At 44.4% G+C, this 12,243-nt stretch overlaps 1 protein-coding gene across 6 annotated transcripts in view; it reads left to right on the plus strand.

The window, feature by feature from the left end:
* actn1 (actinin, alpha 1) overlaps positions 1–3,471 on the plus strand; it is a 221,127-nt gene extending 217,656 nt beyond the window's left edge. For all 6 annotated transcript variants that reach the window (XM_087990066.1, XM_087990065.1, XM_087990063.1 and 3 more), the window contains 2 exons: positions 1,683–1,841; positions 2,939–3,471. In XM_087990066.1, the coding sequence (XP_087846192.1) occupies positions 1,683–1,841; positions 2,939–3,097 (318 nt within the window). In that variant the 3' untranslated portion in view covers positions 3,098–3,471. The remainder of the gene's footprint in view (positions 1–1,682; positions 1,842–2,938) is intronic.
* The last annotated feature ends 8,772 nt before the right edge of the window (positions 3,472–12,243 follow it).

Genomic DNA, 12,243 nt, shown 5'->3' on the forward strand with positions numbered 1-12,243 from the left:
AACTTTCTGCAGCTGCCCTGGTTTCTAAGTGAGCCCCACCTGATCAGGACTTGCCTAAATATTGAGGTCGCTCAGGGTTAATCTAGTGCAGATTGTGCCTTGATCGCCTTCCTCTGCTGATTGTAGCCGAATGACCACTGGGGCTATACATGCCATCCTCTGGATTCAGGAAGCGAATCCATTTGGACCCCTGTTCAGGTCAGCATACAGTCTGACTTGACCATAGTTACCCCTCCCCTGAGGTGGCATACCCTGCTGACATGTGATGCTGCGGCCTATATCAGAGTAATTGCCTGTGTGCCGGAGGGGGCCAGGAGTGTGAAATTAAAGAGGAAATTGTTGGAATTTCCTCTGTTCTCTTCCTGAAAGTGGCCTATTGGTGACATTGTACTTAAATTTGATGACCTTCCACTCATCTACTGCTCTCTCCTCACTGAATACTTTGTCCCAGAACTTTAGCCTCTTATAAATTGGACAGCACAGTGGTTAGCACTGCTGCCTCCCAGTGCCAGGGACCTGGGTTTGATTCCACCCTCAGGCGACTATCTGCGTGGAGTTTGCACAATCTCCCCGTGTCTGTGTGGGTTTCGTCCCATCGTCCAAAGATGTGCAGGTTAGGTTGATTGGCCATGCTAAACTGCCCATAGTGTCCAGGGATGTGCATGCAAGGTGAATTAGCCATGGAATATGCAGGTTTACAGGGATTGGGTAAGGGATGGTTCTGGCTGGGATGCTGTTCAGAGGGCCAGTGTGTACTTGATGGGCCAAACGCCTGCCTCCGCACTTTAGGGGTTCTATTCTATAATCTTTCCTTCAGCCTCTTATAAGTGCTTCCCTTTGAGAGACCTACGCCAGTTGTATTCTCAGCCCTGGGCTCGGGATTGCTTTCCCAAGATTCTCATCATCTCCACCTGGCTTCTCTCACTGTAAGATTTCCCTTAAAAATCCCAACTTTTATAAGTAAACAGGGAATGTTTTTTGTACGAATGAGGATCTAATTCTCCTTGAATGTGTTGTGTGCACCATGGCATGATTGAGTAGAGAGATTTAAGCTTGAATCCTGTTAGTATGCTTTATACCCCCAACGTATTCCAGAAAGAAAATTGCTGGCAATTAATTCCCTATTTGTGAAACGTAGGCGAAATGAGGAGACAGCAGTACCAAGTTTAAGTGGCCACTTAACCTATTCTACTTGTTTACTTGAGGCTGAAGAAACAGGAAAGTTCCCCAACTAATTTTAGGAGGGGGGAAATAAATGGCATTGGGTCTTTTATGACCATCTACACATCAGACAGGTCCTTGGTTTTGCATCTACCATAGCTAAAGGCTGTTAGAATATAGCACTCCCTCATTCCTATACCAAAATGTCAATCGATGTGATCCGCTCAGGTCCTCGAATAGACTTGAACCACACCTCTGAATGAGAGGTGAGCTAACACTTTTATCAGGAGATTTGGTACATTGAATTCTGATTTGTGTTTGTTTAACCTCGACTGTACCCAGTCATGAATCTGTCAAGTCAATAATTCCTGATTGAGGACAAAGTTTTGTTGCTGTAAAATGATAAATGTGGAAGTGAGCTTCATTTAGACCAAACAATGGACAGTGGTGTGGGAAAGATAATGGTCCTCTTTTTGATTCTGATGAGACATTGGTATAATTACTGTGGTTGATGATTTCAGAGTGAAACAGAGTTCGGACGCATCATGAACATCGTTGACCCCAACAACATGGGTGTCATAACGTTCCAGGCCTTCCTGGACTTCATGTCTCGAGAAACCACAGACACAGACACTGCTGACCAAGTCATGGCCTCATTTAAAGTTCTAGCTGGTGACAAGGTGAGTTCTTGAATTGAATTCAAACATGGTAAAGAATTAGACTTCTATTCACTTCATTTGATACAGTTCACCTTTTCACCATGGGCTGCAATACATTTTTGCATCATTAGCTTGTCACCTGTTTGAGACGGAGTTTATCAGGTTCGGTGTGGGGGCAGGGAATGACAAAGGTTTGCACTGAGGTTAGAATTTTGTACCTAGTTGGATTTTGTTGATCAACAGAGTCAAGGTTATTGGGGGAACAGACTGGATTGGAGTTGAAGCCACAAGCAGATCAGCCACACTGTTCGTGAAAGGCAGAGAAACCTCGAGAAGCTGAATAGCTTTCCCTTACTTGTAGTTCTTGTGGTCTTGTTGTCTGTTTATACCATTCCAACACACACAAATATTTAGGGCAGGAATACAAAACAAATAATTTTGTATCAAGATTGTTATATTCTATTTACTATACAGCTCCATTCACCTCAATATAGCTGTATAGTAAATAGAATATAACAGCATGTGTGTCAGTTTGTACAAACATTGAATATAGCTTTCCTTAATGTGCCATTGACAATGTGCAATTTAACACCCATATCGGTATTCTGCTATTTACTCAGTAGATGCATTCTAGTGCAACCCTGCACAATACAAATACACTTAGTGTTGGCAATATAATCGCATTATAGCCAACACACACTTTAAAAAGTCACGTTTTAGAAAAAGCGATCCCTATTCACCCAGTTATGTAACAGCCAATTTGCACTAATGAAAGACACATGATAGCAGAACCGTCTGTATTCTCTTTAATTTTATACTTCCTTTAAAATAAAGGTTCCCCTTTGGTTCAGACGAATATTTTTCGCCCTTCTGTTCTGTTTGTATCATTTTCACCAACCTAAAATATTTACTCTTGATTTCAGTTTTTAAAAAAAGCTAAGAACTGTAATTAATAGTGAATCCTGCTGTGAACTACAAAGTGAATGAGAATTCGTACTACAATTTCCAAGTGCGCCAGTGTTGAAGCAGTATCATCTGAGAAGGTGGAAACTCCAGCTTACATTTTGACTGGAAGCAACTGCATTCTTTAATGGCACTTATATTCTTCTACCTTGCAGAACTACATCACAGCTGAGGAGCTGCGTCGTGAATTACCTCCAGACCAGGCGGAATACTGCATTGCTAGAATGGCACCCTACACTGGGCCGGATGCAGTTCCAGGCTCCCTGGACTACATGTCCTTCTCCACAGCACTCTATGGCGAAAGTGACCTCTAACTCTGCATCTTTTGTATGCAAACCAGTGTCTGCTCAATTCTATTTGGCTTTAAACTAAAGAAATTGCGGAATGTCTGCTTGAGCTGGCAATTGCAGTTTACAGAAGAAATATTTTTTTCTTCAGGCAACTTCAAAACATATTTTATTATAGAAATAGGTATTTTTCTCAAAATGTTCCAAAAAGAAAGAATCGAAATGCACCATTTACTTTTGTTGTGATATCCGTAGTTAAGCACAATGTTGCATTCCATGATTTTCTACTAATGTACACATTTTATGTATATGAAATAAGACCACATTGTAACTCACTGTTGCACAAAATTACGCAAGTTCACTCATTACACTGCATAATAAAGGATTTATTTTATAAATAAGTTAAGTATTTTCAGACTTTCTTTAAAATCACTTTTCTTTGTGTGTGATGGTGACGTTGTTCTGATATGAGTTTCTTTTTGAAAAGAAGAAAATCACAATCTCATTAAGTGATACCAATGTGCTGTTTCAACTGTAACGGTTCAAATATTCGCACAAGAGAAAGCAGCAACAAACCTACAATGCCCTCTTTCATTCTTTATTTAGTTGTGGTTTGAGGAGTTTCTTGGAGGAGAAAGTGAGGTCTGCAGACGCTGGAGATCAAAGCTGAAACTTTATTGCTGGAACAGCACAGCAGGTCAGGCAGCATCTAGGGAACAGAAGATTTGACGTTTCGGGCACATGCCCTTCTTCAGGAATGAGCAGAGAGTGTTCAGCAGGAGAAGATAAAAGGTAGGGAGGAGGGACTTGGAGGAGGGGCGTTGGAAATGTGATAGGTGGAAAGAGGTCAAGGTGAAGGTGATAGGTCGGAGTAGGGTGGAGGCGGAGAGGTCAAGAAGAAGACTGCAGGTCAGGAAGGCGGTGCCGGGCTGGAGGGATTCGGCTGAGACAAGGTGGGGGGAGGGGGGATGAAGAAACTGGTGAAGTCCAAGTTCATCCCCTGTGGTTGGAGGGTTCCCAGTCGGAAGATAAGACGCTCCTCCTCCGACCGTCGCGTTGTTGTGGTTTGGCGGTGGATGAGTCCAATGACCTGCATATCCTCGGTGGAGTGGGAGGGGGAGTTGAAATGCTGTGCTACAGGGTGATTGGGTTGGTTCGTCCGGGTGGCCCAGAGGTGCTCTCTGAATCGCTCCGCAAGTAGGCGGCCTGTCTCCCCAATATAGAGGAGGCTGCAGCGGATGCAGTAGATAATGTGGGTGGAGGTGCAGGTGAATCTGTGGCGGATATGGAAGTTTCCTTTGGGGCCTTGGAGAGAAGTGAGGGGGGAGGTGTGGGCGCAAGTGTTGCACCTCCTGCGGTTGCAAGGAAAGGTGCCGGGAGTGGAGGTTGGGTTGGTGGGGGGTATGGATCTGACAAGGGAGTCGCGGAGGGAGTGGTCTCTACGGAAAGCTGATAGAGGAGGGGAGGGAAATATATCCTTGGTGGTGGGGTCCGTTTGGAGGTGGCGGAAGTGACGGCGGATGATGCGCTGTACATGGAGATTGGTGGGGTGGTAGGTGAGGACCAGTGGGGTTCTGTCCTGGTGGCGGTTGGAGGGGCGGGGCTCAAGGGCGGAGGAGCGGGAAGTGGAGGAGATGCGGTGGAGGGCATCGTCGATCACGTCGGGGGGGAGATTGCGGTCCTTGAAGAAGGAGGCCGTCTGTGTTGTGCGTATTTTGAACTCGCAGATACCTCCTCCTACTGCCCCCTTGACCATGACCCCACCCCCCACCACCAAACCATCATCTCCCAGACCATCCATAACCTCATCACCTCAGGGGACCTCCCATCCACCGCCTCCAACCTCATAGTACCACAACCCCGAACCGCCCGTTTCTACCTCCTGCCCAAAATCCACAAACCTGACTGCCCCGGACGACCCATCGTCTCAGCCTGCTCCTGCCCCACCGAACTCGTCTCCGCATACCTTGACTCCGTCCTGTCCCCATTAGTCCAAGAACTCCCCACCTACGTCCGTGACACCACCCACGCCCTCCACCTCCTCCAGGATTTCCGCTTCCCCGGTCCCCAACGCCTCATCTTCACCATGGACATCCAGTCCCTGTACACCTCCATCCCCCATCACGAAGGACTCAAAGCACTCCGCTTCTTCCTTTCCCGCCGTACCACCCAGTACCCTTCCACCGACACCCTCCTTCGACTGACTGAACTGGTCCTCACCCTGAACAACATTTCTTTCCAATCCTCCCACTTTCTCCAAACAAAAGGAGTAGCCATGGGCACCCGCATGGGCCCCAGCTATGCCTGCCTCTTCGTAGGGCATGTGGAACAATCCATCTTCCGCAACTACACTGGCCCCACCCCCCATCTTTTCCTCCGCTACATTGATGACTGTATCGGCGCTACCTCGTGCTCCCACGAGGAGGTTGAACAGTTCATCCACTACACTAACACCTTCCACCCCGACCTCAAATTCACCTGGACAGTCTCGGACTCCTCCCTCCCCTTCCTAGACCTTTCTGTTTCTATCTCAGACGACCGAATCAACACGGACATCTACTACAAACCGACCGACTCTCACAGTACCTGGACTACACCTCCTCCCACCCCGCCCCCTGTAAAAACGCCATCCCATTCTCCCAATTCCTTCGTCTCCGCCGCATCTGCTCCCAGGAGGACCAGTTCGAAATACGCACAACACAGACGGCCTCCTTCTTCAAGGACCGCAATTTCCCCCCCGACGTGATCGACGATGCCCTCCACCGCATCTCCTCCACTTCCCGCTCCTCCGCCCTTGAGCCCCGCCCCTCCAACCGCCACCAGGACAGAACCCCACTGGTCCTCACCTACCACCCCACCAATCTCCATGTACAGCGCATCATCCGCCGTCACTTCCGCCACCTCCAAAAGGACCCCACCACCAAGGATATATTTCCCTCCCCTCCTCTATCAGCTTTCCGTAGAGACCACTCCCTCCGCGACTCCCTTGTCAGATCCATACCCCCCACCAACCCAACCTCCACTCCCGGCACCTTTCCTTGCAACCGCAGGAGGTGCAACACTTGCGCCCACACCTCCCCCCTCACTTCTCTCCAAGGCCCCAAAGGAAACTTCCATATCCGCCACAGATTCACCTGCACCTCCACCCACATTATCTACTGCATCCGCTGCAGCCGGTGTGGCCTCCTCTATATTGGGGAGACAGGCCGCCTACTTGCGGAGCGATTCAGAGAGCACCTCTGGGCCACCCGGACGAACCAACCCAATCACCCTGTAGCACAGCATTTCAACTCCCCCTCCCACTCCACCGAGGATATGCAGGTCATTGGACTCATCCACCGCCAAACCACAACAACGCGACGGTCGGAGGAGGAGCGTCTTATCTTCCGACTGGGAACCCTCCAACCACAGGGGATGAACTTGGACTTCACCAGTTTCTTCATCCCCCCTCCCCCCACCTTGTCTCAGCCGAATCCCTCCAGCCCGGCACCGCCTTCCTGACCTGCAGTCGTCTTCTTGACCTCTCCGCCTCCACCCTACTCCGACCTATCACCTTCACCTTGACCTCTTTCCATCTATCACATTTCCAACGCCCCTCCTCCAAGTCCCTCCTCCCTACCTTTTATCTTCTCCTGCTGAACACTCTCTGCTCATTCCTGAAGAAGGGCATGTGCCCGAAACGTCGAATCTTCTGTTCCCTAGATGCTGCCTGACCTGCTGTGCTGTTCCAGCAATAAAGTTTCAGCTTTGAGGAGTTTCTTGCCCTTGTTCTTTAATGAAAAGTGAAAGAACTGTGGATGCTGTAAATCAGAGACAAAGATAGAAATTGTTGGAAAAGCTCAGCGGGTCTGGCAGCATCTGTGGAGAGAAATCAGAGTTAACGTTTCAAGTCGAGTGACTCTTCCTCAGAATTCTGTCTGTATTTTGAGGAAGGGTTACTGGACCTGAAATTTAATTCTGATTTCTCTCCACAGACGCTGCCAGACCCATTGAGCTTTTACAGCAATTTCTATCTTTGTCTCTTATTCTTTAATATCTGGGATGCCTAACCTATGGCATAAGACCATCTGTGCCCTTTACCCTCCCAACATCCTGCAAATCCACAGTCAGAGCAACTCAGATTTGCTTGTTCAATGATCTTGGTTGAATTTCGCAGGATTGAAGCTTTGCACAGATCCATGTTTAATGCTATTGCTTCTTTTGGTGGGTAAGTTCTAAATTAGTACACCAATGTCTGCTATATTCAGTACTTAAGATATGAATAGTAACTTTGGTAGTACAAAGTTGGAGTATGGCTGAAAACAAATATGCTTTTGAAGCTTTTCACCTTGCATTCAATTGGACAGACTCAAATTTCATCAGAACAGATCCAAGATTATCTCACAACATTACTCCCTTTGAAATTTTGGCATTCTTGCATCTGTCCTGATGAGTACTGTGTGAGAAGCTTAACAACATGTCTTTTTATTTCAACAAAACATAAGCTTAAGGTATATAAATAAACGAACGTTAATAGGAATCTTGCTTTTAACATTTGTGCCTTCCCTTCTCCCAAGTTTCCATACTATTGTTCTGTGCAGCCCACCAATAAACAAAAATAATTTGACATCCCTGTATTTTGATCCACTTACTGAAGACTATAAAGATATAGAATAGGGACAAGAGGAAATGGAATGTATTGGCTACTTTTGAACCATATGCAGAAGACACTCATGCTTTTACAACTTGCAATGCACCTGTTTAACGTTATATTAAATATAATTTACTTATCCAAGTTGCAAACCTTTTCTGGGGAAGAAAAATGTTTTTGCATGCTATGTTATAATTTCTCCCCAGCCCTCGTAACTTTGCTCACCAGGAGCAGGACCTTTTATCATATTTCATTTTGAGCTTTCAGAGTTGATTACACCTATATTTAGTCAAAACTGCTTTCAAAATAGGCATCTCTTTGGCTAGAGTTCCCACTTTGTACCTGGGCAATAAAATATGGAACAAATTGGTGCAGGGTTTGTGAAGTTGCTGTAGGAGCAGTCACTCTGCATAACTAAAAAGATCCAATGTCAAGCAACATTGTTGCTATTCACTAATGCCACACTATACTACAATATTACTGCTTTCAAAATGTAAAAACAGTGAACTATAGTAATGCTAGATTGCCACTGAAGATGATCCTTGAAAATAATCTATTTAATGCTAAACTTGATTGGGTTCTGCTCCACTTTGGTGTTCATTTACTTGCTGAAATAAATTTAACATTAACAATCAAACCGGTCACCTAGTTATAGTTATTAGGGAGGGCTCCTGCAAAAAGGTTCAGTTCAGACCAACACTTGTTTATTGCCATCCACATTCCTAGCTACATGGAATGTTTCACTTGGCATGTTTGAAAAGTGACCTGAATTTTTTAATCTAGATTTTTAAAAAATGTAATGTTTTGAGGGTAAGAGAAATAGAGACTATTATAAAATTGCTTTTTTCTCAGATGGAAAGAAAGTAAGGATGAATTGACTACAGCATTTTTATACATAAAATATCAATTTGTACTGGTAACTCAATCTTTAAACTTACAAATAAAGATAATGTATTTGCACATCATGTGTTTATAATTTGTTAAGTAGTGAGTTTATTTAAAGGTTGGGTTTGCTATACTACTAAATGTTGGCACTGTAGTATCAATAGGTCCATTGTATTTTGCACAGAAGTTTTCCAATTCCACAGTGCTGCACTTAGTGATGCACACCCAAATACACAGTAGACATTGAGATTCCTGGAAACTGTCTACTCTAATTCCAAAAGACAGTGTAATTTACCCAAAGGAAAATATTATTGGTACAAAGAATTTGAGTTAATATGTACAGTAAGTAAGATAATTTAATACTAAGTTAACAAATGCAAATGATCAATCCAGTTCAGTCTGCTTTGATATCAGTGTTCAGAGGTGAAGTGCTATAGGGCAAATCTAACTTCTCCAGCTACCACCCCACCATCACCAAATTGTATTTCCTTCTCTTTATTTATGCTGTTTGTGCACAATTCCCTTAGCAGAGACATAAGATGGAATGTTTCTCTTTGGATTTGAATCCAGTAATTGTTATGGTGTCTGCTGGTTCATGGAATTTAAGATGAGATCTTTTCACCTCCAACATTAACACAAAGTTACTAATGAAAGCCAAAAAAACAGTTTTGCACTACATGTTATGCCAGCTTTTGGCTGTGATTTGTAGGATTTTGATCTGCCTTGAAAAAATGTCTTCCCTTTTTAACATTACTCGTTGTATAATGTCAGTCTGTGATATTTTTAGTGTCTTTCATGTCTTTGATTGGACTTGATGCTGTCCGAGACAAACATTTGAAAGCATGTGATGGATCTGATCTCACTGGAACTACGGAGGCATATTAACAACATGCAGGAAGTGATTTGATCTAAATGAGTGACTTGCTAAGCCATTTCAGAGGTCAGTTAAGATTCAACCACATTACTGTGGAGATGGAGTACACGTAGGGCAGATCAGGTACAGTTTGCAGATATGTTTCCTTCCATAAAGGACATTATGGATGGAAACAGCAGGCTGTGTGTATGCTTCCTGCATGATAATTCTGTCCAATGAAGTATTTTCCAGGTGGTTTATCACTTGTATTTTTTTTACAAATTACATAATCAAATGCCTTAATATAACACATGAAAACACATGCTAAAAGTTTTATCTTTTAGATATTCTTACTGTAAATTGGGGTTCTTTAAAGAGAATTTTTGTCTCTTTGGTTAATGCCAAGTAAGACATTCTACCAAAAGACCTAGAGGATTAAGGGACAATAAAGTATCTCTACAGAACCAAACGAGCTGGAGTCATGTATGTATCAATCATAACTGAATTGAGTGGCTCAACAGGTGACCATCCTTCAAGGCGGACTTCGGGACAGCCAGCAGTGAAATGTGGCCTAGCAGAGGCTGATAGCTAAGTTCCATACCCACAGGGAGGGCCTCAACCAGGACCTTGGGTTCATGTCACACTATAGGTGACCACCATTGCACCATACACACACAGACACTCCTACACACCCTTTCAGACACACACACTCACACATGCATCCTCTCACAGACTTAGACCACTCTACACTCATGCACACACATATACACTCTCTTTCACACAGACACTCACAACCCCCAACCCCAGACACACACACACAATCCTACAGACACACACACTCCCACACTCACACATGCTCCCCCTCACAGACTTAAGACACACAACACTCTCATATACACTCTCTCACACTCTCAATCTCCCAACCCAGACAGCCACACACACACCCATATATACATATATGTTTGTGGGGTGAATTTGTACTTGCAGAGTTACATTGTAGTTTCCTCAAAAACTACATGAATTCATGTGAGACTCTTATCTCACTTTTTAGATTAGAATCCGCCTAAACATTATGGCACAGACAGAGAACACGGGACTAACACCTTCAACATATTGTCTAGCTAACACCAATTGTTACAGTTAACCTGAGAATGTAACTTTTTTTAAAAATTGTGATTTACACATGAAAGAAATGAAGCTGTCATGGTATTCGAACAGATGAAAGACTCCTCAAACAATCAAGGTATTTTTCAATGTACAATTTCAGTTACATTACACTGTAAACTTTTACTGTAAATTCTGTGTCTAACAATTGTCTCCTCCACAACTACCTGATGAAGGAGCGTCGCTCCGAAAGCTAGTGTGCTTCTAATTAAACCTATTGGACTATAACCTGGTGTTGTGTGATTTTTAACTTTGTACACCCCAGTCTAACACTGGCATCTCCAAATCATCAACAGATTCAAGAGCCTGAATGATCTATTTTCATGCATCTTTTTTTAAAAATGTATTCATTGCATCTGGGTGTCTCTGACTCGACCAGCATTTATTTCCCAGCCATTATTACCCTTGTGAACGTGATAGCAAGCTGGCTTCCTGAACCACTGTAGTCCTCGGGATGTAGGTAATCCATAGCACTGTTAGGGAGTGAGTTCTGGGATTTTGACCCAGTGACAGTGAAGGAATCCCAACAGAGTTCAAGGTTAGAGTGGTGAGCAACTTGTTCCCATGCACGCTTCCAAGTGGAAGGGGTTGTGGGTTTGAAACATGCTGTCATAAGAGCCCTAGTGAATTATTACATTGCGTTTTATAGATGGTATGCACTGCTTCTACCGTGCTTCAATGTGGGGGATAAAGTGAATGGTGTAAATGTTATGGGATGCTGAACAAATGGGATGCTTTGGTTTGGAGTTGAGCTTTGAGTTTTGTTGGAAATGCACCCAACAGGGCGCATGGAGAATGGTCCATCACACTCCTGACTTGTGACTTGTTACATTGCTATTTCACTGTTTATTGAAAAAGGAATTCGTAACATATGCCTGCTTCCACAACCTATCATTATTGTAGTCAGAAGCCGGTAAATTCAACTGAATTGATAGGTCCAAGTGGTTAAAAGAGATACGGATCGTTAGCGGTTACATAGGACAAACAGGAAGACAACTAACGATCCATATCCATGAACACCAACTCGCCACGAAACGACACGACCAGCTATCCTTAATAGCCATATACTCAGATGACAAGCAACATGAATTCGACTGGGACAACACTACTATTATTGGACAAGCCAAACAGAGAACCACCAGGGAATTCCTAGAGGCATAGCATTCATCCACAGATTCAATCAATAAGCACATCGACCTGGACCCAATATACCGACCACTGCAGCGGACAGCTGGAACTGACAACCGGAAGCGGCAGATACAAATCACTACAAATGCCGGAGGAAAGATCACAGAAGCGCTTCACAGGAGGCTCCCAAGCACTGAGGATGTCACCTAGACAGGGGACGAAACGTCTGCAACACAAATTCCCAGCTCAGCGAACAGAACCACAACAACGAGCACCTGAGCTACAAATCTTTTCACAAACTTTGTTAAATACCATTTCCAATGATCTCCCAACCTCCACTGAATGCATGTTTTGAGGAGGGTTACATGGAGCTGTTTTCAGAGCAGTTCTGCATGATGTTAAAGGGTCCAGGCCCCACCTGCCATTATGATTGTTCATGATGAATGGTAAGAGCATGTCTCTTGTGTGTGCTCTGCTCAAAGGCAGCTCTTCAGGCCAATCTCAGCCAATTTC

Source organism: Chiloscyllium plagiosum, unplaced genomic scaffold, assembly GCF_037043375.1.
Source record: "Chiloscyllium plagiosum isolate Xiang-an unplaced genomic scaffold, Cpla_swu_hap1 HiC_scaffold_8, whole genome shotgun sequence".
Classification (NCBI taxonomy): Eukaryota; Metazoa; Chordata; class Chondrichthyes; order Orectolobiformes; family Hemiscylliidae; genus Chiloscyllium; species Chiloscyllium plagiosum.